Below are 26,143 nucleotides of genomic sequence, written 5' to 3'. Positions count from 1 at the left end.
AAAACCTACATTCCACATTAAACCGCAAACTAAATTCCACTTTCTCTTGCAAATATTTTCTCTGATGGTTTTGTTGCTAGCGAGATTAAGAACAGAGCGGTGAAAGAGGCCAATCAGAGGGTATATAAATTTAACTAAAAGTCTACAGGGTGAGATTATGTTCATTTTATTTGTGTGCGTTCCGTATTTGCTCAAGAGTTGGCGCTTGATATAGTCTTGGTGGGAGCTTAGGACTTCAAATTTTTACATTTGAGCTGATGACAGATTAAATAGGCATATCAAATGAAACTTTTCTGCCTCGTTTGCACTTTTTTGAAAATTTATAAAATCAATTAGAACATCTAATTCTCCTAGACTGAGTTTTCAAGCAGGGAGCTTATAAACGTATGAATCGTGTGGAGTTCCAATTCCTGACTCAGTATCGAGAGTTTCTATTTTTATCTTAATAACACACCATTTAGCCTAATTAGCACCCTGGTTAGCTCAACTGACATCTTGGTTAACCAGGAAATTAGTCTAGTTTTCATTTATAACCAACAGTTAAATTCTCTATTTATGTTTCAGTTATACACCGCTTAAAAATCATGTCTTAATTTTTGTTATCAGTGCGGAGTTCGAACCGTTTCTTTCGTGGATGTATAATAATGGATTCCTCTGAACTTGAATTAATAATGGCTAACTTGAAACCGGAAATCGATATTATAATTCGGACTCATGAAAAGCGGAGGTTGTTTACAAGGGAATGCGTTGTGAGAGATATACAGGAAGGAAAGCAAGCATAATCGAATCATTACGACTCATAATTACAATATCATGTTCAGTGATCGTTTCTTTATTCTTGTTTCCTGGCTGTTTGATCGTGTTTAGATGTTGTGAAGAGAAAATCGATGTCGATCGCTTTAGGAAATTACTTGAGGCAGCTTCATAGTTTGGTAACAATGTGATTTTTGTGAGCAAGAGGTAAAAATAGTACTATATCTTTTGTGGTATGATACTCAGCTGCAGATATACTCTTAAGGTATAACACTTAAAATATTACGTTCAGAAACCTAGCTAATAATCATGTAACAAACATACGCGCGTTGATTGGTTAATGCGAATAACCGCAGAAAAGAATTTTCTCGTATGTAAACCGCAAAATTCTACAATCTCCCATCAAAGACACATTTGTGATGGGATAATATCAAACTCTGATATCTAATATGTCCGATTTCTCCTTTACGACAAACATTCTGTTGTGAGGCATCGCACACCTTTTCGCTGAAGTTTTTCCACTTGTGGTAAAGTAGCCCTTTTCCGAAGAGGTGTCTTTTTTGAAGTTACATGTACCCAATACCTTGATACATACGATAACTTCAAATGCTACTTTTGTTACTGTTGCTTGTTAGGGACGTTAAATGGAGCTTTCTAGAAGGTGAATTTGGTATGCCAAACCTCTGTTGATACTTCCGGAAGCTTACGACGTCAGAAAAGACTTTCGGCCCACTCTTTCCGAGAAACGTGCTTGCGAAAGACAGAACTCCAATGCGCAATTCGTGGTTCCAAAATGCTCTCTGGCCGATTTGTAACATTGGTTTGTGCTTCCGTTGCGAGACGCAGGAGTTGGGCTATTTCTTTGTAGAGTTCTCCAGGCTCTGTGACTGATAATTTTGCCCCGTAGTTTTCAGTGTGCTGAGCCGATGGTGACATCCGACGTGAACTCTTGTGTTCATTTATTGTAAACCATTGATGGTTTCACAAATATTGGCGATTTCCGTTGCTTTGAGAATTACCCGCAAAGGATATCTAGAGGACCGACACTCTTTTTGTTAGTGGGAGTCAGGGATTTGTCATAATCATATCGGCTGCTAGGTTAATTTGAATGAGATCACCGGCCGGGGAACGCTTAGAAACAAGCAGATGCGAACACAGGCACGCAATGTGTGTAGATAGTTACAACGCTTAAACTGTGAGTGAACAGTAAATGAGCATTGTCGAGAGAGGAATTTGATTATGCAAGGAAAATGTCAGTTTTGAAACTGTTACTAAACAGGTGAATGAGAAAAGATTTCGTGCACGTATAAAGAACATTTCGGCTTATAACCTATACTACTCTTAAAAGAAACCTTTAGTAGAAACCTTTAGTACATAAAGTAGGACAATGGAGCTTTTTAGAAGGTCACTTCGGTGATTACTATACAAGGCAGTATTAAAGAGTTTAAGCAATGACGAAGGCGACCCTGTGGATAACGCATAGTAAAAATGACTTTATATTTTGTCTTAGAATTTCGCAATTGTCTACATATGTTCAGTGCGCTGATTTCTCTCAGAACTTGCTCGAGCTAAATATGTAACGCCAGCTTTCATTTCACGTTCATATTGTGTAGAGGATGGCAAAGAGTTGTACAAAGATTTATAACGCACGTTAACGCAACAGCCATTGCTCTACTCATTAAATCTTTTGTTTAATGGTGTTCTTTTTGCCGTTGCCGTCGTGGTTTGCTTAAGCTCTCTCTATTAATTGATATCCATTTTGCTGTTCTACCAACCAAATACATTTCCGCCCGCTAGGTTACAACGGCATAAGGAACGACTTACTCATTTTAGAAGGTCGTGCTTACCAAAGAGAGCACGCTAAATGACTACAAGGTAGAAAAGACACAAGATGGTCCAAAAGAGCTCCATGCTCGAGTGATCAAAATCTCTAGACGTAGTGGCTTACACCGTTACGTCAAGTAGCTTTTTTAATGCGTCTCAGCGTCCAAGCTATTTAAAACTATTGATGGTTTTACGAATATTGGCATTCTCCATTGCTTTAAGAATAATATATCCGCAAATGATATGTAGGGCACCGGACCCCTTTCTGTCAGTGGGAGTCTGGAGTTTTTCACAATCATGTCGGCCGCTAATTATATTTAATTTAATTCATATCACCGTCAAAACGGCCAGGAAACACGACAGAGACACAGGCATGCAATGTGTGTTGATAAATTTGCACGAGAAGGATAGTACGAGAGGACAGTAAACAAAAATTGTCCAATCAGGGACAGGGTTTATCCAGGAGAATATCACTCTGGAAACTCCTAATAGTCTTAAGTGCTAACTAAGAAAAATGCAAATAATACGGGAAAACAGATGATCAGCTACATTGTGTAGAGATCAAATCTGAAGCGTAGGCGTCAACCGAAAAGAGCTTGTGGGTCCACCAGAAGGCAATTCAAAAATCATACGTAATTCATCGATCTTCATAATTTTTCATGATTTTCTGTGGGGGGTAAAACGTTTTTCTTTATGTAGCTACTATGTAACTAAGTGAAATTTAACCTACCCTAATTGCTATCGATCCGAATTTTTTTCTCTTTAACCCATGACTCCTCAACTGGTCGTCCTCCAAAACACTTTTGTGGGAATAGAAACTAAAACGTACTTAATGATTCACTATTTTAAAACCCATACACTACATTAGATCTCGTGAACGTTAAGAATCTTTGGCATGATTCTGAAAAGTACACAGGCCTACGAACAATGTACTTTCGTGAAATTTATGAATTTGTTAAATTACAGTTTAAGTATTCACTTTTAAAAAACATTTTAGTCTAAATTTTTCGAGTTCGTCGTTTTTAATCCGTACATGTTAACCTTCTCCATCCTTAACCATCCTTGCTCCTTTATTGTTACTTATTATCTCCTTGCTGTTTTTCTATCTTACTAAATTACTATTCTCAAGTTTCCTTTAATTTAAAGTTAGCTTTGTAGGTGGCCAACGCAAAATAACTCAAAACTTCTTAACTAATCATGCTTGAAGCAGTAATTCCATCAACCTTACTTAGCAATACATAACGTTTAAGTACCCTTCAGGCTTATAGTAAACAGTTTCATAACATACAAGTTGTTGGTCAATTCGTCACTACAAATAGACCATCAGGAATACAGGTGCAAGTCATGGGAGGAGGAGGCGGGAGGTGACATTTGTTTTTATGATATAGTAGCTTGTTTTATTGATGAAAAAGTTTATTCCAATCAATTGTTTGCCTTCAATTTATTGTCGAAATATGTTGGCTTTGTCTACAACCTTCTTTCAAATGTTTCCGCGTTATTAGGCTTCTGAAAGTACTCAAGCCCAATTGTCCGTGAAATTTGCCCTCAAGCAGACTGCACGTTTCTCATTTGAAGATGGCCGGCGAAAACTTTCCCACGGGTCTCTTCAGCTTGAACCTGCGTGACGAAGCTCAGATGAAAAGTAACAACACTGAAAAGTTAAACACAAAAGTTTCTAGCTATAACTTCTTAATAAGACTATGATAGTATAAAGGAACACCCGAAAATCATTCAGAGAGAAGAGAAGTGGAAAAAAAAAAATTAGAAATACGTGCCTTATCATTTTCCCACGAGAGTTTGCTGTTTGACGCTGCTATGATATTGATTCGATCTTACATCAATTCACGCAATGCAAAGAATTCCTTGCGATAAGGTGTGCTACATCATTTCACGACAAGAATTTCTTCTAATAACGCATGTTACATCAATTCACGCCAAGAATTTTTTCTAATAAGGCTTTTAGTGATCGAAATACCTCCAGACACAGCAAAAATAACAACTTTATCTCTAGACTTACTGCAGAAATTTCTCTATATTCCATTTTTTTTGTTTCATCTTTGATTTGGTCATATTGATCTTTTGTTTTTATACTCTATTGTCTTTTGAAGAAAGCAACAGTTATCAATGATCAAGGCATTGTTTTGGTGTAACAATTTTAGTTTAAGAATGCTTAGGCCAATTATATACCAATTGCATTGATCCATTTATGTTAGACACAACCAATTCATTTCCAAAAGCAGAAACAGAAGTGCTTACAGCTAAGACAAAATATTCAGTGCATGCACAAATAAATTTTCGATGGTCCAACTTTTATCAGACAATAACTTTGTACTCAAAAAACAAACAAATTCCCTTGGGTGTAATCTAGTAAACTTGCATGGATTCTACAACGTCTAAGATGGAATTTGCTGGCTTTAAAGTCAAATTTATTCCGGGATCGAACGGATATTTTCAAGAGACAAAAATCAATTCGGCTTAAAACGGAAGAGGTTCTTCGACGGAAGTACAATTGAAGTTGCGGTTTAGCTGTAAAGAGCACTCTGGTGAAGTCGACAGAGAAGATGAATGTTTTAGAGTCATACTAGAAGACAGATTAGTGATTCACTCGTAATTTACCTGCTTGATCCACCAAATATTGCAACCAAGTATTGCAAACAGCAACTAGCGCCATGAATGAGAGACTAGTCTTCATTTCGTTGCTCTGATATGAAATATCGTGACGTCATAGCACTTTAGGGCGTGGAGTGCAGTTTCGTAACAGCTTCGCAACCGCGCCGCTAAGCTAAGAGGCAAGAAATGTAACCAACATTGGCAAAATTAGAAGAACGCTTAGCACTACAGAAGCTCACATTATCCCTCGTGCGAACAAGAAGCAAAGTTCACGGAATCGAAGATGCCTCTCTTTCATTGGAGTTGGCAGTTAGTTTTACTGTTTGCAACCGTATCATCAAACATAAGAAGTACTGTATCTCAAGGTAAGGCTGTTGTTATATTTTTTTCTTGCCCTTATTTTTCCAGAATTTTCCAACTTTCTTCTTTCAAGTCGTACAAACATCCAAAGGCTCTTTCGCATCACAGACGTTGCATTCTTACTGTCAAAAAAGAGGAAGGCAAATTATTTTTTTTGCTGTTCTGTTCTTTTTTGACGCCCACCAAGATTGAGTCTGAATTCCCGATAAACTATCAGTAGTATCAAAACGAAGCAAGTTTTTAACAACTTAAGCACTGTGCAGGAAGTGAACTTAAACTTCTAGCTGATTTGCTATAAGAATAAGACAGGTATCAGAAAAATTAGCGAAAAGACAAAGATATTCTTCATTTATATAGCTCGCACTCTCAAAGCAAATTGTGCCATTTTGTATATTTTCGTCCATCTGAACACGAACTTTGTGTTTCTGTGTGTGTTATTTTCAACTACGGGGAAGTATCAACGTTTCTGTACTTACATTCTTAATAAATTATAAGCCAAATAGAAGACTGTTAGTTTTGTAAGCAGCATGACAAAAACACTGGCATATCGAAACCACGAGAAAATGCTCCTAAAATATCACGAGACATTCGACTTCTAAACGCATTTTTTTAACGCGCTTATGCAGGAAAATAAACCATTATTTTCTTCTGTGAGGGAGTATTTGTATTTGCTGAGGCAATTTATAAACGTTTGTTTTCAAATTACCCATAAAAACTGGTTTGAAAAGAAATTTTGGCGAGGAGGAAATTTAATTTATTAAACGACTCTTCGCTTCGCTAATCTGATATTATATCTGTTTCTTTCCTAATCCTTGTTGAGACACGTATCGAGATTTTGGACAAACAAGCGAAAGGCTTTTGGAAACAAACTCGTCTTGAAGGATTAACTCAACGAACAAAGCCAGTGTTCAGATCAAAGAGAGGTTTGAAATATCACCAGAATGTGTTCCTTTTCCTGTCGTTTTGTTTCCCTTCGTGTTGGCCACCAAAATATTGGTCTTTTACTGAAACCACGCAGTAACGCGATGTGTACGCATGATCGAGTGATATTATTCCCTTCTATACGACATATTTAGCAATACTACAATACCACAAGGCAATTTTGGTCGATTTTTCTGCACACCATCATCTTTGAGACAAATATTTCACCTTTCGGTACTTCCCGTTCACTTTAATAGGCACATGATATTTAAAGAATCGCAGCAGACGGCGTTTTGTCGAATTTCCGACTTAATTAACCTTAACGAACAACGCGAAGTATAATTTTGGCATTTGTTGGGAAAATAAGAATCACGTGACCCTGTTGAGTAAATTTGTAGCGGGAATTGATGCTTTTACAATTTGGTTATGCCTTAAGCATTTTTTGACTTCAAACGACCATAGAATATCGGCGAAGAGCAATTTAAGGCGTAATCTTTGAAATCAGTTTGTTTAATAGCAATAGGACAGTTAGTACAACAGATTGTTCCAAGTGAGAAGTAAAGAAATCTAAATCGGCTGTTCGCTCTTGCTTGTACACATGCCTTCAAAGAGGTTACAGTTGATCTTTTACAGTCGTTGAATTGTTTACATCTAGAAAAGTAAGAACGAAAATGAATACGCAATATCAAAAACAACTGCCAATACTGTATCAGTGTTGAAAAACTCTTTTCAGGAATTATGAATACTGAGCCATTTCAAAGTTCTGCCAAGTCGAAACTTCTGGAAATATCATTTCGCTATTTTTCACAACTGTGGACTCGAAGTAACTTCTTTGTTAGTCAAACATACAACAAACGAGTGACGCATGCAATATTTTGCCTTGCGTGACGGATAGTGCATTTACTGAGCGCTCAAAGATTACAGCTCTTAAACTACAAGGGTGATAAATATGCATATCGCACGTCAACACCTTACATGTTCGCCACGTTGCGTTGCAACGCACGATTTGTTTTCCAAGCAAAACCTATACTGGCTTTTTCACGATAATGGCTATTCTTATCAGTGTTGTAGTAATTAACTGTCACATTCAAATTATCTGAAGTAGTAAAGAAAATAAGAGCATATTCTCTCGTAAATGAAGGTTTATTAGTTTCCCGTCACGTTCTGTTCATAGGCTCTCTGCTTTAGACTGATCTCAATCACGGAATATAATATTTATTTGCGTTTTCGAAAACATCTCGTGGTCTAATTGATACTATTAAGCTGCTAGAGTCTATTCTAAAATTCTCGTTAATCCAAGTCTTCGTAAGCCGCTGACTGAAAATAGCAAAAGCCGCAAGGGCTCATAAATAAGCTGCAAAATAACCCTTTACCTTTTATTAAGATTACAGGACACTGAAACACAGTTACAATCTATATTGTTGGAATTACTGTCTGCCTACGGAAGCGGGAAACAAAAGCGCGTTTTGAATCAAAACAGATTTAACGTTTACCACAGATCGATAGGTCTAAGATTTGCATTTTTAAAGGAGACACGTCACGATTTGCGCATCTTAAAAAAATATGGGTTATTAAGGTAGTAATTATAAATCGAATTTTGTACGTGGCCAAAATTCCATGACTGAGCTGCTTTAAGCGTTGCAAAAGCCCCCAGTTATCTGAAAAGTGATTCTACATGCTTGACTGAAAAAATTGTTCTGATTTTAAACATTGAATTTTTTTTTTCGGGCATCACAACAATTTGCTGTCATATCTTTCCAATCTTAAGATGCAAACCTTACATATGCACAAACGCTTCTTAAAGAATCTTAGCAAGGAATTATATTTACTATATCAAGATCTTTGTTAATTGGGCTAAAACAGCTAGAGGATGCAGATGAAATTTACTAATGATTGCTGTCTCTGAGTGAAATCCTATTTGCAGAAATTATAACCTGGTTATGAAAAATATTGAGTTTTGCTTAAGTAACGTTTATGACCCGCCCTCAAAAACACCATTAATTTCCATTTTAGTGGCTTTAATTTGGTAAGCATGCAGCTAATGAGAAAAGCGATTACAATCACTGAAGAGGTAAATTGCTGTACTGCCCCATTGCATTATCAGGCAAAAGAAAAAAAAAAACCAAACCAACACCATATTACCCCCTGGAATATCTAAATGGATCAAAAAATTAAGCCCAAAGGAAATCGAAAGACTTCAATTTCAATAGACCTACAGCAGAAAGTCTTGGAAAGGGATGGAACTAATTTCGTACCCAGTCCTCACTCTGTTTCGCACTTTGTTGCATGTGGGAGATCTGGTTTCGATACTTAGATGGAACTAAGGGGAAATGACGCAGCGTAGCTTGAGCGTCTTTCTCGCTCTGACGTCACAATGTCCCCAATTTCCAGATCCTTTTACGCTGTCGGAGATAGAATTCATACTGGCGCAAAGAATCCAGATTTAGACAACGAAAATTACGTTCGAGCATAAATAATAAGATAACATCAAACTAACTTTATATTCTGTCGCTGTTTATTCAGGTTGTACATCGCTTGCTTCCAACCCGAACGCAAGGTTCTCTGCTTCATCAAGTGTCCTGGGTCCAGGGAAGCCTGTGGTTGATGGAAATGATGTGTGGTGTGCAGGAAGCCCAACTAGAAACCAGGAGCTCAAAGTCGATTTAGGTAATACACAAATTTCTACTATTGCATTCTTTAGATTGATATTCTCAAACTCATTGATAATTTATCAAGTTTAAAAAAAGGGAATCATGACTGTGACGGTGTTTGGATATCTGATCTTAATTAGCATAGATTTCTACGATTTTAATTCTACGTTTTCTCCTTAGTTTTAGTTTCGATTGAGAAGATATATCAAACACTCCAGACTGTTTGACCACATTTCCAAACACCTCGAACTTTGTCAAAAATACTCCGCTACGCGTCGTATATTCAACTCTCTTCTCGGTGTTTGGAAATGTGGTCAAACACTATCTTGAGTGTTTGATATATTGCGTCAAACAAAGGCTTCATCGATGCTTCTGTCCATACAGTTCCATTATGAATTGAGCTCAAAAAGCTCTCAGCGGCATAACTCTCCTTCAGGTTCAAAATAATAATGAAATTACTCGTGAAACAATCGCATGTAAATCACAACAATTACTCAAACATAACTTAAAACTAACAAAAATAAATCACTTTTATTTATGTGTCGAAGTGTTAGCTCTACTGTTCTAATTGGGGACACTAAAACAAGCAAAGAAATATTGTAAATTGAACAGAAACTCGTTAATTAGAAAAGTGGAACTGGTGAGAGACTGACCAGCGTCGAGGAGTTAAATCTGGGATCACCAAACACAAATCCATCTTGTGGCAGGGAGGAGGATTTGAACTCGAGACCTCCCGATCACAAATCCAGCGCTTAACCACTAGACCAAACTGCCTCCAGTACTATGACAATCGTTCGACTCTTTCATTGAAATTTGAAACATATTACCTAAGGAACATTCTAACTTATACATGGTATCCCTGTTTATTATTTCATTGGTCTTTCACCGAGTTTGTCAGATTGTTTTTGTTCTCAAAATAGTGGCAGAAAAATGAATTGTTGAAGGTGATACCTAAACCTTCATGGTCATATCTTTAATAATAATAATAATAATAATAATAATAATAATAATAATAATAGACTTGTATAGTGCTAGAACTAGACAAACATACTCAAAAGCGCTTTACATTAAGTTAAAATAAATGAATAAATGGAAATCACTAAACTTTAAAACTATTACAACAACTATGCAAAACTTTAAAACTATTTCCACAAGTCAAAAGCTTTCTTAAAAAGAAATGTTTTCAGTTGCTTTAATACTAACGTTTTCGTGTCTGCTGACTTTTTTAAAATTGAAATTTTGTTTTCGAAGGCTTTTCACTTTTGTTCGATCAAGTCTTCGTACAAGGACAAAAAGGTACTAACAGATCGGTTGCCCAGTATTACTTGAAGACAAGTGAGGATGATGACGTTTATGAGACGGTTACGGTGGCTGGAGGGGATCGTCTTAGGGTAAAGTTTGTCAACTTACTATTAATGAAATTAAATTGCTGCTTACTTTAAGTAGTTGTCATCATTATATGCATTAGTCATACTGTAACCTATATATATAGGGCCATAAGGCAGACTACAGTCTTGACTGGAATTATGCACCCTATGGAAATAGTGTCATCATTATCATTATCATCATCATCATCATCATCATCATCATCATTCGGCTAAAGCGTTGACATCGTTATTGCCAAGCAATTCAGACCACATGACGATTCATTTGGGAGGTTACAAGTGTACGATTCGTTACGCGCAGCTGATTGCATGAAAACGGTCGCCAGTAAGAGAGCATTCGTGAATAGAACGCTAGTAGATTTATATTACTAATAATTACTATAGACGTTAAGGCTAATGCTCAAAATCATAAACCTCCTAGACACTTTGCAAAAATGGGGCCTAAACTTGAATAACAATACATTGTACATCATAATGTTTCCAGACAAAGGTTTTTTCACATGAATGTGTGGCTTGGGTTGCATCAGTATTGTTATTTAAATATCGCTGTCATTTATGCAAAGGGTCTTTAAGTCAGCAAAATCCAATGAAAAATTAAAATGCAATCAGGTAAACATTTCAGTAAAACAAATGAATTAGTATTCAATCAACGTTCTGGAGTCTTTTTTTGCCTTTTACCCTCACCTCTATTGTTGAACTGTTTTTGTTGTTTTGATTTTTTTCAGGCATTTACGGGTCCTTGGTTTGATGGCGATACTGTGGTTGTCCAGAGCCTCTCCTCCCCAGTGCGGGCTCGTTATGTGATTTTTAATCCAAGAGAACCCTCGAATACCTTTGAAAATTACATGTGTATGCGAATTGACATACTGAGCTGCCAAAACGGTAAATTACAATATTTAGTCAATTATTGTCCATTTACCTCTCACTTTTCGATAAAAAAAAAAGAAAAAGAAAACACCTTATTTCAGAAAGGAGGCAATTTTCATTTCTTTGGGAACACAAATACGGCTGCCGTGACTGAGTGGATTCATCAGTTCCTTTGATGCACCATAAACTGAGCGATCTTGGATCGTTTATCCTGATCGGGATGATTCCAAAGAAAAGCACCTAAAGTATTTACGGTAGAAGATGCAGCGTTCGTAAATTGAGAAGAAAATCATGTCTTTGTTTTTTGTTGCACTTCTTAGTACCTCCTGCCATTGATGGCGGCTGGACTGACTGGTCTGATTGGACTCCGTGCCCACCATGCGCACATTCCGTCACGACTCGCACCAGGACTTGTACAGATCCTGCACCTGCTTTTGGTGGCATGGACTGCAAAGGTCCCTCGGGAACGGATAAACTTTGTCCCACCAACAATTGTGTTGGTAAGTTCTGTTCAGTGTTTACTCGAAAGAAATTTTAATACACGATCAGTCAAGTAAGTGGTAGAAAATATCATTATTTAGAGCCAGTTTCTCTCAGTGCGTTTATGAGGATAAAAAACGACAAGTACATTCCAAAATCTTAAGCTTTACCTTCTTAGTTTGATCTTCCTTATCGGTTTCATTTTCGCCTAGTCTTAAACATCCTAAGCCCATTTGCCTTGATTATTATCTCTTAAATAGTTTTCTATCCCAGTCATCTGTTAAGTACATTTGATTTGATATTGATTTTGTTCATATTCTCTGTTCCACTGTAGTCCCTGTAGATGGACATTGGTCTGACTGGGGCCCTTGGTCTTCCTGTAGTGAAACATGTGGAAATGGGACAGAGTATCGATCACGAGAGTGTAACAACCCCATGCCACAAAATAACGGGGCAGATTGTGTTGGGCCATCAATGGAGTCAAAGAACTGCTTTGTTAAGCATTGTCCAGGTAAGCTAAACCCATCTGAACAATATCCTTGAACTGATCAACATTTATATAAATTTAAATAGAGAATGTGAAAGAGAATAATACAGGATATACTGGAAGAACTTACCTTATAGACGACTTCTCGACCTTCGTGGTTCTCCGCTCGTTTTTCATCGTTTCTTGATTCGTGGTTCATCGTCGCTGGTCGCTCGTCGGCTCGTAGCTCGATCTTTACCCATGGCTCGTCTTTCTTAATGCATTCTTGCATTCTTGTATTTTTTTGTTGAAGCGTCGCACTGTTATATCGCTGATGACCGTCAAAAATTCGAGCTCTGTTGAGAAATCTCTCTTTTACTCTGGCCCCTCCTTATAACAGCTTCGTAACTGTTAAAAAAGTCTTTCGTTTCTACATTTTTCTTTTACTTTGTTTCTCTACAGTACCCGGGAATTGGTCTTCTTGGGGTGCCTGGTCTCCCTGCAGTGAAACATGTGGCAATGGGACGTCAACTCGAACACGTGCATGTGACAACCCCCCTCCAGCTTATGGTGGGGCAGATTGTGTTGGTGCAGGAACTATGACAAAAGATTGCTTAGAACAGCTTTGCCCAGGTTAGTTAGACTTATCTATTTTATTACCTCTCCAACAGTATAAAATGTTTGCCTAAGCAAAAATAGTACCTAGAATTAATGTCAATTGTCTTAGTCGGTTGTTGCGAGTGACGGTTTTGATTTAAACCTTGAGTTGTAAGATCGCGGATGAATTAACATCTGATGCGTTATCATGTTATAGAACGAGAAAGCTAAGCAACTTGCGTCACCCTTTTGAAAAATATGGCTGATGAAAATGAAAGAAAAAAGGGTTTTCCATTTCTTTCTAAATAAAAAGAGTGCTCTTGTAATTTATCCATGAGAGAGGTTTACGAAGAAACAAAATGTACTAGCTTTGACGATGGCTATCTATACGATCAGCTGGCATCTAATTAGGATAATTATATATTAGTTTGCATTAACTGTTATCAAAATTTTTTTCCCTTTAGTTACAACACCATCCCCAACTGCAACCGCACAGCCGCCAGTAGGTAATACTGCCGACGATTCTCCTAACTAATACCATATATATGTTACTAGTGCCTGCCTTAACTTTTGAAAAACGTGTATGAGTAATAAGCAGAAGGAAAGCTTCCCAAACGTTTAGGGGCTAGTACGTTACTGCGTGTGTTCCCTGCTCTTCAACTCACTTAATGCTCAGCCTACTCCGAACAGACTCTTCATTAAAGGGGCTCAGTCACAATACTCTGAGTTATTTTGGCCACGTGCAAAACTACCTTTAGATTGACGGAAACCTAAACCCTTGTCAAACTTGTAAGCATACCGGATGTCTTGTTTACTCGAAGATGGGAGTTTCAAACTCGAGCCCAGTGCCATCATTTTACTATCTTGCAAGGCATAGTGGATGGAGGGATGCATTATATATAGTGTTTTTACTGAAGCTAACGACTGCAATTAGTGTTCCTTCCCTTTCCCCGGCAGTTGATGGTGGATGGACTGATTGGATCTACTCTCCCTGTCATGCGCAATGTGGACCAGGAAAGCAAAACAGAACAAGAGCTTGTAGCAACCCACTCCCCTCAGGTGGCGGAAAGGACTGTCCGGGACCAGACTTGGAAACAGTGGATTGTAACAATGGACCTTGCGTAGGCAAGTTGCTTTAATTTTTATACGATTTTTTCATGATATTAATAATCCAACAATTTTTGCAGTTTTTGACTGTTACAATTGAACCAAAACGACAACCCATCCGAAGCAGAAGTTAAGGTTTTTTTTTTTTTTTTTTTTTAATTCAGTGTTTTCAAAAACGTTTATTTTTCCTCTAAAACACGGATTATTGAAATTAATTTTTTTCATGCTGATACCATTTTTCTTTTTGTACAGTAGTTTAGGATCTCCCTGATATAACATATTATGCGTTGTCCTGGAAGGTATTAGTAAAATTTGTTACTTTCACGAGGACTGATTTTCCCTGGTCTTTTTCTCTTCGTTTCAGATCCCAACATGCCAAATATCGATCTTGCGCTCGCCATCAGTGCCACCTCAGCTAACTCCAACCAGTCATACGACTTAATGAAAAACACAATTAAACAATTCATTGACCAATATGGCGTCGATATAATCCATTACAGTCTCATGGTCTACGGAAACTCAGTCGTGAGGGTTGTCAATTTCAACCACACCTTTCCCCCCAATGCAAGTGAACTGAAAGCGGCCATTGATGCCCAGCCACCCATAAGCGGAGGACCATTCCCCGAAGATGCATTGCAAGAAGCTTTCAAGGTCTTTAACGAGACAGAAGGACGTCCTGATGCTAAGAAGGTCTTGCTAGTTATGACAGATGAAAATTCTGGCGCAGATTCGAACTCTTTGTCTGCAGCGGTGAAGCCGGTGGAGGACCTCGGAGTTTTGGTGCTTTCTGTAGGGGCAGGGAGCGCTGTGGACAGGAATGAGCTGAGCGTCATCTCGCCTAATCCCTTGGACGTTATATCTCCAGCTTTGGGTGAAAACCCGAGAGTGTTGGCCGACCGCATAATGGAGAGGATATTGAGACGTAAGACATAAATTGAACTTTCAATGGGCCATTTCTGAATAACCTTAAGCCTCTTTCTTAAAGCGAATCTAGGTGCCTATCATTTTTAGATGGAAATGAGATTTCACTCACATGCAAATTAAACTCATTTTCAAATGATTAGTTGTGCACAAGGCCTCGCTTCGATAGAGAGGCTTAAGCCGTCACACGCTTTTATATTTTGCTTTTAATTGTAATATTCCACTTAAGTACGATACGATCCTTATTCGTAACGTCGGTATCACATTTTATACCGTGCCATAGCAAATTCGGCCAATCAGGATGCAGAAAAGCCCTTATATACTCGATGGTATTATACCCAACCTTCTCATCGCTCGCTGCGCGCATGTTGCTTTGATTGTGTTGGCTACCGTATTGTCTGTGGCTTGGTATAACTTACTTATGCAACGTTTTCTCGTGTTATACCATGGAAAGTCCCAGTTTCTTGGTATACACACTCACTCAAGGGCTCGTGAGTATACCAAGAGGATACAAGGGACTTGTGGGATATTCCATGATATACCACGAGAAAGTGTTACATAACTAGTGTGTATGCGGCATTCACAGCCATAGCTTTGAAAATTCTTATTTCAATCCTCAGGTACTATCCCTATGATCGACGTTGGGTTTGCCATCAGGGCCAGCGAAATCAATTCAAGCGCCATCTTGACTGTCATGACAGAAACCAGAGACACGATTAACCATCGGTATGGACCTGGCCAAGTCCAATACAGCGTCATCATCTACGGCAGCAAAGTCGCTACGAGTTTCAGATTTGACCAGGATAGTGCACTCGACCTGAATGGCCTTGCAGCAACTGCGGACGATAACCCCGGTCCGATAGATCTTACCCAAGAGTTGAAGGAAGCCGAACGACTTTTCCAATCGCACCCTACTAGGAGGCCGTTTGCTGAGAGAGTTTTCATTGCTATTACGGATACTGCAATAAGCGACAATGACACTGAGCTCATTAGCGCAGGTGACGCTTTGAGAAGACAAGGCATCCTTGTTTTCTCTGTGAATAACACTGGAGATGGCCTAAATGCAGTAACAATCACCCAGATTGACTTCCTTGGTATTCCAACCTTCACCACTGTTAGATCAGTTGTTATAGCGGAGACCATTATAAAGAAAGCATTGGAAGGTAACAAAGAATCCCTCGGTATTCATGATTGCTACTACTACACACATACTGATGAATAACAACACCCACCCATGAACGCACCCTCAGACAGACAACACATTTAACGTTACGGAAGCTTAATTCTGCCAAAACTTGGTATCTGGTTGCAAAAGACTCATGCAATTTGATTTAATCACCAGAGAAAACGTGCTGGGATTTTTCGATTAAGAAGCAATTCATTTGATTTGGCAAATCTGCATTTTCCCGCGCTTTGCATGGCACCAAGTGCAAGTTTTCACGCGTTTGGCACGAGGAGCTGGTTTTCCCGCGCTAAGCATCAGATCAGTGCATGTTCTCCCGCACTTAGCGCCAGGTGAAAGTTTATTTACCATTTACGGTGATATCTCAATTAACTCGTTGTGACTAGCAATATGGTCTTGGTTTCGTTTGTTTGTTCCCACCCCAGGCTGGAGAGATTATTAGCATTTCTAAGCATATATTGTTCTTATTTGCTTTAATTAGTTAATATGCCATTGATCGACCTGACCTTTGCAATCAGTGCCACATCAATATCAGCGGATAGCACGTTTATGCTAATGCAGACTACAATTAACAACATTGTCTCCAAGTATGACATCTTCCGAATTCACTACAGTGTGATTGTCTTTGGTTCCGTTTCCACGACACGCGTAGATTTCGGCACCAACATACCAGTTAAAGCAACTTTAATACGCATTGTGGCGAGGCTTAATAAACTGGCTGGACCCGTAAACCTAGTCTTGGCTCTGGAAGACGCTAAGAAGGTGTATCAATCAGCGGCCGTGCGACCAGATGCCAGACGCTTCCTTGTTGTTATTATGGATAATCAGTGGGTAGATAACGTGGACGATGTGAATAGAGCTGTGACAGATCTGGATAACCAGGATGTTGTTGTAATTGGTGTCGGTATTGGAAATTCCACAAACTCGACAGATTTTGAAATAATTACCAAAGATCCACGACATATCATCACCGCTGGAGTTAACAAATCACCGGTTGAACTGGCAAAGGAAATCATCGACGCAATTTTCATCAGTGTAAAAAGTAAGAGTTCTCTTTTTTTCTGCTTCGTTGTAAATACACCTTTATTTACCTTCATTCTTCATCTACCGTTTTAATCCTTCATACACCTTTATGCAGCTTCATTTGCCTGCATACCTCCTGTATGCTTCTTCTTATTATATAGCTAGCTCCGTGAGCGGGGTGAGCGGGCAAGATGAATCAAATCCTGTGCTGTGATTGTCTACCTGAGCGGGCAAGATGGAACTATCTTGCCCGCTCGGGACTACCCGCTGCGCCCCGCAAGAAAAATTCCCCCGATGGCCACATAATAAATCCTTTATTGACCAAGCTTGTTCGGTCAAGATGGCTGGATATTGGCCTCGTTCTTTTTTTGCGAGTTTATGGACCTCGACTCCGTCTCGGTTCATGGAAACGCAAAAAAAGAATTTGGCCAATATCCAGCCATCTTGACCGAACAAGCTTGGTCAATAACCCTTATATATATATATCCTCATATTTCTCCATACACAATTATTTACCGTAGTAAGCCTTCATACATCTTCATTCACTTTCCTAATCCTTCAATACTGCAGTCACAATGAATTCTTAACAGGCCCTTCTTGAATGTGTTGTGTGTTAGTAACTCACAGACTACTAGCCTAAGAAAACAGGCACTCAATTCTTTCCCCCGTTTGAGACACGTCTGGGGTTCAACTCAAAAAATTTCATATTAATGATTTAGCTTGACAAAGAACCGTTTAGTGCTTTTGATTGGCTGTCGTTCGGTTTGAAAAGACACTTCACCATTTTGTGTAGGGCTTTGTTACGAGCAAGAAAATTTGGCTGAAAGAAGTTCCTTTCGCTGGGACGAACTAAGCGTGCCCACTGAGGACATGTTTTATTCAGCTGCTTTTAATCGGCGAATTTTGTTTTATCGACCACAAAGGACTACCCTAACTAATGCATTGTTAGTCCCTCAGACTTCCGATTTTCACAGAGGAAAAACAAACAAACAAACAAAAACACAAACAAACAAACAACAACAATTCAACAAAAAAGGAAACGCAGTAAAGTCATGTAACTATTATTTAAAAATTGATTTAACTTGTCAAATTTAAGCTGCCGGATTTTCTCAGTGGGGAGAGTGGACTCCATGCACAAAGTCGTGTCGCTCGGGTGGCGTGGCAGGGACTCAGAGACGCACACGCGTTTGTGTCAAGTCAAGACTGGGCTGTATTGGTTCCGTAGTGGAATCTAGAGAATGCAACACGGAAAACTGCCAAGGTACGTGACCTCACTTTCAAAACGAGACTACGATATCACGTGACAACTGTTCGGGAGTAAAGTAAAACTGCGTGAACGATTTAAATAGCGGCCGCCTCACTGCGGTGGTGGAGTATGATACACTTGATCACTTGTCCCATAGGAAAAAGTTTTGTTTTCCTTCCAATCTCCATGTTTCCAAGTCCAGGGAAACTTTGAGATTCGAGGGAAAATATAACTAACTGTTCCTTAAGCGACCGGTAGCAAAAGGTTTGGTTACATAACTGGAATTTAGTGTAAAGTGATAAAACAAGGAGAAGTCAAAGTAACCTATGGTTAGTTTAAGAGTGGGTGACAACTGCTGAATTTTTAAACCCGTTTTGTGTTTTAAGACATCCAGACACCTCACATGTAACCAAAATTTTGATGACGAAACTCATTGATACCCTCACCTGGGGGCTACTTAAGAGTGAGTTGCAAGTACACTATAACACCGTTCCCGATTTTGATCGACAGGTTGCGAAGAAAGAGGCCCTTTCCCAGATCAAGCCTATCAGACCTCATCCCCTGCCCAGCCAGCATCGTGGGCTCGACTGAACACTTCTAATCCCGGTGCATCCCAGAGAGCCTGGTGTGCAAATCCAGATGATCTTGAAAATGGCGTGGCATATGTCCAGATTGATTTAGGTACAAGATGTTAAATTATGGATTGTTTGTTGCTATAGTAAAGGAATTAATTAGTAGTGTATTCAATTGCTGTTGATCGCTACATTCACAGGAGAAGTCGTTGAAGTTTTCCGTATCGCCACTAAAGGCCAGGAGTTGGCAAGTCAGGAACGCTGGGTGACCAGTTTCTTTATCTCGAGCAGTTTGGATGGCTTTGGCTACAGTGTCTTCCCGGGAGGTGGACAACGAAAGGTGCGGTCGATAAATTTAGGGGCTAAAGCACATAACCGTAAATTTAAGCCCCACTTGAAATTAGTGCTCAGCAGCTTTTTGTTTGAATGGCAACACACAAGGGATTCATCCATAAACTTTAAAGTGAAATCCAGCTTGTACTGCATAATAAACAATACCGTGAAAGTACTACTCAAGAGTAGTGCTTTGATTTAAATGATCACACACTAGGGTTCCAAACGTAGAATTAAAAGTTTGAACTAACTTGTACAGCATGAAAGTACTGCTCAATAGCTTTAATTTGAATAGTCACACACTAAGGTTTCATACACAGATGTAAAAGTTAGAGCCACCTTGTACAGCATAATAAACAGTACCACAAGAAAGGACTGCTCAATAGCTTTCATTTAAATGGCCATACGCTATCGTTTCACCCAAGGAACTAAGACTTATCTAGAACCAACCTTTTATAACATTAGAAAAATCCCAACACAATTAATTATTACACATGATTTAAATTCCTTTAGGACTTCGATGCTAACACAGATCCAGGGACCGTCGTATATAACGATGTTAACGTTACAACGCGTTTCATACGATTCCATCCTATTAATTTTACGGAGCAACCCTGTATGCAGACTTCGGTCTTTGGATGTACAAAAACCAGTAAGTGTATCGATATCATTGTTAATACTTAACAATTATTCGCCAAAGGCGAAGTGAACATTGGCGAATGTTCACCGAGACGAAGTCGAAGTGAATATTCACCAATGTCCACTGAGCCTGGGTATGGACTGTATTTTTAACGAGATAAATTGTACAAAAGGGATTTGTGAACCTAATTCCACTCAATTCTCTCAATCATTTTTTTGTAGGCGGGCCCACGGAAGGTGAATTTTTCAACCCAGGAGACAAGACAGAAATAGGAATATGTAAGTACATTTAAATTATTCAGACTCGCGTCGTTTTCTGACTTCATATCAATTGTTCTAATGTTTGGATCTGTGGGAACGCCCCCTTGTTGACCCTGATAATTTATGTGGGCCACCCCGCTTGGCCATGTACATTCGGCGGAACTAGTATAGTGTGACTGGACTAGTTATTTATCGTTGATTTTATTGTAGTTCGTTGCACTAACTTACAACATATGTCTTTTTTGCTGTTTTAACAGTGATTGCTTTGTGGATATTAGCTGGAATCTTGTCTTTTCTCCTTCTCATGGCCTGTTGTTATTATTGCTGCTGGCATGTTTGCTGTGGCAGGTAAAGAGATGTCGATAATTTTCACCTGTAATTAATGACAAACATGAACGTAAGAGGGTCAATTTCCGTTTTCTGTTTGAGCTTTTCGACTATTATCAATTAATTTACAATAAAAGTCACTTGCTCCGAGGAAAGCCAATCAGCTCTACGAACCAACTGACTTCAAAGTTCTTTATTAGTTGTAGAAGTCACGTACCTCACTGTAGTTCAAGGAACTCAGTCACGGCATTTTGAGTTATTTTGGGCATGTCCAAAATTATCTTTAAATTTGAAAGTTTACTTAGATAGAAAAACACCAAAGAGATGATAATAAACCATGAAGAGACAAGGATGGTGATGGATAGGGAAGATAAACACGGATTACAAACAAAGAACTTGAAAAATGTAGTCTTAAGTTTTCTAGACGCGCAAACCGTGTCGTAGCTCCTTTCAGGGTGTATTTCTTTGGGATGCCCTGGATCAGCATTTCTGATCCAGGATTACACGTCATGCGGAGCATATAGCACACTAAAGGAATTAGTGAATCCACTTTGGGTAAGGCTTCTTCGGTTCCCATGATGCACCTTGATCCGACCGAGTTATGTCCAGGATTGAACGTTAATGAGCTGCATGCTTTTTATGACAAGCATAAAATAGATCGTGTTCTATTGGGATCACTGTTTCAACCGCAACTGGTTTGGGTTGATACGGTTGACGTTTCTCAATAGAACACTTTTCCCTGAATCGTTTTTCAGTTGAAACACGGCAACTCCTGGGAGTTACAATCACGAGCCATGATCATGCAAATGCTCTTTCAACCGTTTCAACCTGGTGTGAGGCCGGTTTAAAAAGCTGATCAATCGAACCAACCGAAAACGGCTTTTCCTCAATAGAGCACCCAAAAACCCAAGAAACCAAACCAACCAGAAACGGTTGATTCCAATAAAACACGACCAAAGTGTCATTTTCATATTACTTCAAATTGGACAAAGTGTATTTTGGTGACGTTTTACGAATGCGGACACTGCGATTCTTAGCATCTGAGCTTGTGTCTCATTAGCGTGGAATTCTAGACATATCCGTGATCCGAGTGCTCTAGGGTCATTTTTTTGGTCCGGATCATTTCAAAGAAATGCACCGTAAATGCCCTTGTCGTCGCAATGCAGAAGTTAAAAAGCCACTAAGAAAACATTGTAGGACGGATTTGCTGGGATTCATTTATACCCTTTCAAAAGTTCACTGAGTTTTTTTTCTTACATGTTTAATAGGGGAAAGAAGAGAAGAGGTCTGACTGCCTACAGACATACGTGGATTGATGACACGGACGGGTATCTTATTGAAGATCTTGACAAAAGGTGGAGGTTACCAGCAGTGGATATCGTGTCCAGTGTACAAGCTGTCCCTGAAGACGAAATACAGGAGGTGACCGTAGAGATGGGCAATGAGAACCCTAAACCGTCAGGTATAAAAATTAATGGGCAGCAAAATTGAAGAGCTATCTCACATAAGGGACATGTTGAAAAAGTTGGCAAACGTTTTCAAATTCAGTTTGTTCATATTACTGTTTAATATTCCTGCGCTTTCCTCATTCTTAACTATCCTAGTTTAGTGTTTGCTACCTTAAAAAATATCATTGTGAGGCCTTTCGTCAATTTGAAAGTACAGTCAAAATTCTCGGTCCGGGGACCGCCACAATAAAACCATCTCCATACCACCATATCTGCCTTTGGTGTCCAGGATGTAATTTCTACACCTTCCTAGAAATCTCCAAATTGGACTTCACTCAGTTCTGTTACTGTAATTTATCTGCGGCAACCTTTAAATGATGCTTACTTTATCGTTTACTTTTCTATTTTCAGGAGTCATCCAGTTCGGTATTGAAACTGAGGAGTCGCAAGACAGCAATGTAACCGCTGACACCGTGCATTCAGAGACTCCGCAATATTCGGAAGAAGTCGGTCCCGTCAAAAAAGGCTCAAGCATGATGACTATGAGTCCAGCTGACACAGGGTACAGATCTGCTGAGAGACGGAAACGGGTCAAGAGCGAAACCGCCGCATCTGTGCTAGCTGCTGGGGCGGATTCCGGAGCGCGGTACGTTAATTCAAGAAGGAACAGTTCTGGCCTCAGCAACGGAGCCTTTGACAGGTGCGTTAACAAATTAATCTACGTTAATCTTTTCTTCCTTCTGTGATTTCTTCTTTTTTTTACCCGAAGTAGGGGGAAGGGGGCGGGCCCCCCGGGCCCTTCCCCTGGATCCGCCACTGACACCATGTGATAGCGATCGCTCTTCTGTGATGACTTCATACGAAAGAGTGATGCTTTACTCGTTGACCACTGACAAGCTACCGCAAGAACTAAAAGGGTGTAGTGTAATTAACTTGCGCAATCTTTTTTCTCCAGATCGGAAGACTGGCTGATAGAACCGTCCGACCTGCCTCAAAATCGTAACCGAGCAGAACTGAAACGTTCCCAAAGCGCTGACGAGATGGCAACCATCGATTATGGCATGTTTGAACAACGCCCTGGGTCGGCTCAAAATACTGTACGTGGGGAGCTGGGTCGGGACGGTTACATGAGGATGAAGCAAACAAGCAGGGAACGTTTAAATGGGGCCAATGGGGGCTTCCCAATGGGAACAGCAGATGTTGCTATCGGAGGCATTGAGCCACCGAATAGCCTTCGGGGATCGAGCCAACTTTACGGATTACAGGAACAGGAAATCACTTTCACGACGGACAACGGGGTATGCCGCAGGGAACAGTGGACTGCCGTGGGGGAAGAAGGACCCGTTCAGTTGAGAGAGGAAGGATTTAGGGAATTCCAAGTGCAGGAGGAATCGCCATACGCTGAAATACGCTTCGATGACGCGGTTAGTAATACTTTGTAAAGCGGGAAAATGCAATTTTCAGGACGAGAGAAAATGGTGCGCATTTTACCATTAGAGGGTGTTTAGAATAAACATTTTTTCACGTTTTGACACAATTGGAAAGCGTTGAACTCAAAACGTTGTCTAGTCTTACGAGGTAATATGACTGATAGAAAAGACGCAACCATAAAACTACTTTTAGTTTTATTACAATGGATTGTAAGTTAGGTATTAATTGTTGCATTTTTGTCGATTTTTAGGGGAATATACTCAGCTACAAACCTTGAGGATCTTAAAGGACGAGAAATAACAACACATCTTGGAAACGGAAAAGAAATACACGGACAACTTCAATCTGTGCTTTTAGCTAATTACCTTGGAGGAACTATTTTGTTTTGTTTTGTTTTTTTCACGTATTTCGTAAGTTCTCCACTCATTTCAAGACACTCAAGTTGATCTAAGCTGTTGAGTTTTGCGGTGGGGAAACAATCGAATTGTTTTGACATGGAGTGTAGTTAATTATAGCGTGTCGCACTGGAAGGTGAATAGGTCGACTTAGACATCAGGTTTTATTTCCAACAAAGTAAAAGAAAAGAAATATTTAGAAACGCTATTAATGGAACCCAAGTGGTTGGCATCATAAGGATTGTACCAGTGTCATAAATCAATGCTATAGTCATGAAGGGTAATACACAGAGTCAGTCAAGTAACCGTGATACACTCCCTTCTGGACATCACGTACTTTGTGTAAGATACCACAAAGTTTCCAATTTGCATCGGTTACTTACTGTCAATGACATAGGAGGTTCTTTACGATAACATAAAAAGACAAAAGCGAGCGAATCTCAAAGCCACCGTTTTTTAAATCTGGTGATGAGGAGGACCTGGGTTCGAGGTTGGATGACAAGCGAGCTCTCAGAAGCAAGCGAAGGATAAATAAATAATTATAGCTTTATTTCAGTTTTGAACTGTTTAATTTTGTAGATAGTTGATGCTTCATTAATTATCCGACCATTTTATAGTATATTAGCATAAAATTAGATCTGTTCAAGTTGCAGTTCTTAAGGAATACCATGTAATGGTGTCATTTTACGCTTATTGAAAGAAACGAATTAAAGCTTAAAGTTAAACTATACAATATGGGAGTGAGTGTATATTGTGCATAACTCTACAATCTCAAATCCGACCACTCGGTGATAATTTTTGCTTCTTCGCGAGTTCTCGTGCTACCCGCGCGCAGGAAATAGGTTTGTTAAGTGTTGAGTGACTTTTTTCGTTTTTCCCCTCTCGGTAGCGACGCGACATCAACCAGTCAGCGAGTATCAGTGTTATTCAACGGCGTGGCGTTTATTGGAGTAAAGGATAACCCGTACTTGCTTGATAACCAATCTTTTTTTGTTTAAGATAGCCGTCTGCCTTGGGTTTGGCCCATGGCCGCAATGCTCAAGACCTTGGGCACAGTTTTTCCCAATAATGACTGCAGCCCGGGATATAAAATATCTATTTTCTCTTGCGATTCATTTCAAGCAGTAGATTATGTTTACCAATGATCGTCGTCTGTTACCTTGCAAACGGTGGTTGCGCCCGTAGTACGAGCGGCAGTTAAAATTGAGCTGTCCTACGGAAACGACACGATGAAATGATCCAACAAGATGTTCCCGGACATGGCTTAAGCTAGGACTTGTCAATCCCGAGTCCAACATGCCATTAGTCCATCGCTCCTTTATTCTTTTCCAAGCGAGTTTATTACATGTCTTCTATAGTCAAAACCAGTCCCTAACAGGATACTTTGTCATACTTTTCACTGTTTTATAGGGAATTTATTTTACCAAAATAAATTAGTTTATGTAGCTTGTGACGTACCTAGACTCAGTACTTGGTTGCAGGGGGTGTTTCTGTCATCCGGGATATAGATATCGCTAAATGTGGTGCACCTTCTCTTTGGCGCCGAAGCTGCGCTATTAAAGGGGCGGCTGCTAAGCTTGCTTATATGGCGGCCGATTTGAATCTTTCGAAGAGGTGTCTTCAGAAAACATGTTCAGAAATCCAGAGCAGAAAAAACGTACTGCGCAGCTTTTTGCGAATGCGTAGCCCTGCTTGTGGGCTCAGGTAATGATGCAGGCTGCATTGGTTGGATAGAATGGCGGCCTGCTAATAAGCTACGCGAGGATGTCGCTCGGTTGATTTATTTATATTTGGACAAGCATGAATTTTTTTTCAACATTTCACTGCTAAGAAAACAAGGCTCCCATGCCTGGTGAGAGGCTCTCTTGCTTATACATTCAGTGGTGTGCTTAAATGGATGCAATATGCAAAGAGCTCGAGTGCAAATATCCAAATTAATGTGCAATGTGCAATATGCAACTGTGTCTTGGCATCGAAATTTCTTGTATACCGCGAGGAAATAAAGGATTCGGAAATCTTCTTTAGATTAATTTAGTCCGGAGAAAATTGATTCCTCACAAACACAACACACAAGCTTTCCATTAAAGACGTTAAAATGTTGCCGCTTTTCGGAAAAATTGGGAAGGCATACGATCGACGAAATTTTCGCCATATTTTCAAATTTGGAGCCTGGCGCGCGGCAAAATCTCGCGCAAGCTTATTACCTTTTTCCCACCCTGAAGTTTAGAAATGATTTAAGGTGGCTCCCTATAGTTTTACGATCGCACGCGCGCTGAGGACGAAAGCTCAAGTAATCTGCACGCGCTCGAAGGAAAACGTCAGTGTTTTTCGATATTTTATTAC

At 39.5% G+C, this 26,143-nt stretch overlaps 1 protein-coding gene across 1 annotated transcript; it reads left to right on the top strand.

The window, feature by feature from the left end:
- Positions 1–5,399: 5,399 nt before the first annotated feature.
- Positions 5,400–25,125, top strand: LOC145460679 (coadhesin-like). The gene is made up of 22 exons (XM_081445564.1): positions 5,400–5,552; positions 8,992–9,135; positions 10,371–10,510; positions 11,230–11,386; positions 11,692–11,871; positions 12,186–12,362; positions 12,780–12,950; positions 13,379–13,420; positions 13,872–14,039; positions 14,386–14,943; positions 15,563–16,105; positions 16,607–17,167; positions 18,245–18,409; positions 18,905–19,075; positions 19,167–19,306; positions 19,813–19,951; positions 20,161–20,217; positions 20,457–20,547; positions 21,795–21,988; positions 22,386–22,674; positions 22,930–23,398; positions 23,656–25,125. Exons 1-22 carry the CDS (start codon positions 5,471–5,473, stop codon positions 23,680–23,682), a joined length of 4,665 nt encoding a protein of 1,554 aa, XP_081301690.1. The 5' UTR covers positions 5,400–5,470; the 3' UTR covers positions 23,683–25,125.
- Positions 25,126–26,143: the final 1,018 nt, after the last annotated feature.

Source organism: Orbicella franksi, chromosome 11 (genome assembly GCF_964199315.1).
Source record: "Orbicella franksi chromosome 11, jaOrbFran1.1, whole genome shotgun sequence".
NCBI lineage: Eukaryota > Metazoa > Cnidaria > Anthozoa > Scleractinia > Merulinidae > Orbicella > Orbicella franksi.
This window is presented reverse-complemented; position numbering and strand designations above follow the sequence as displayed.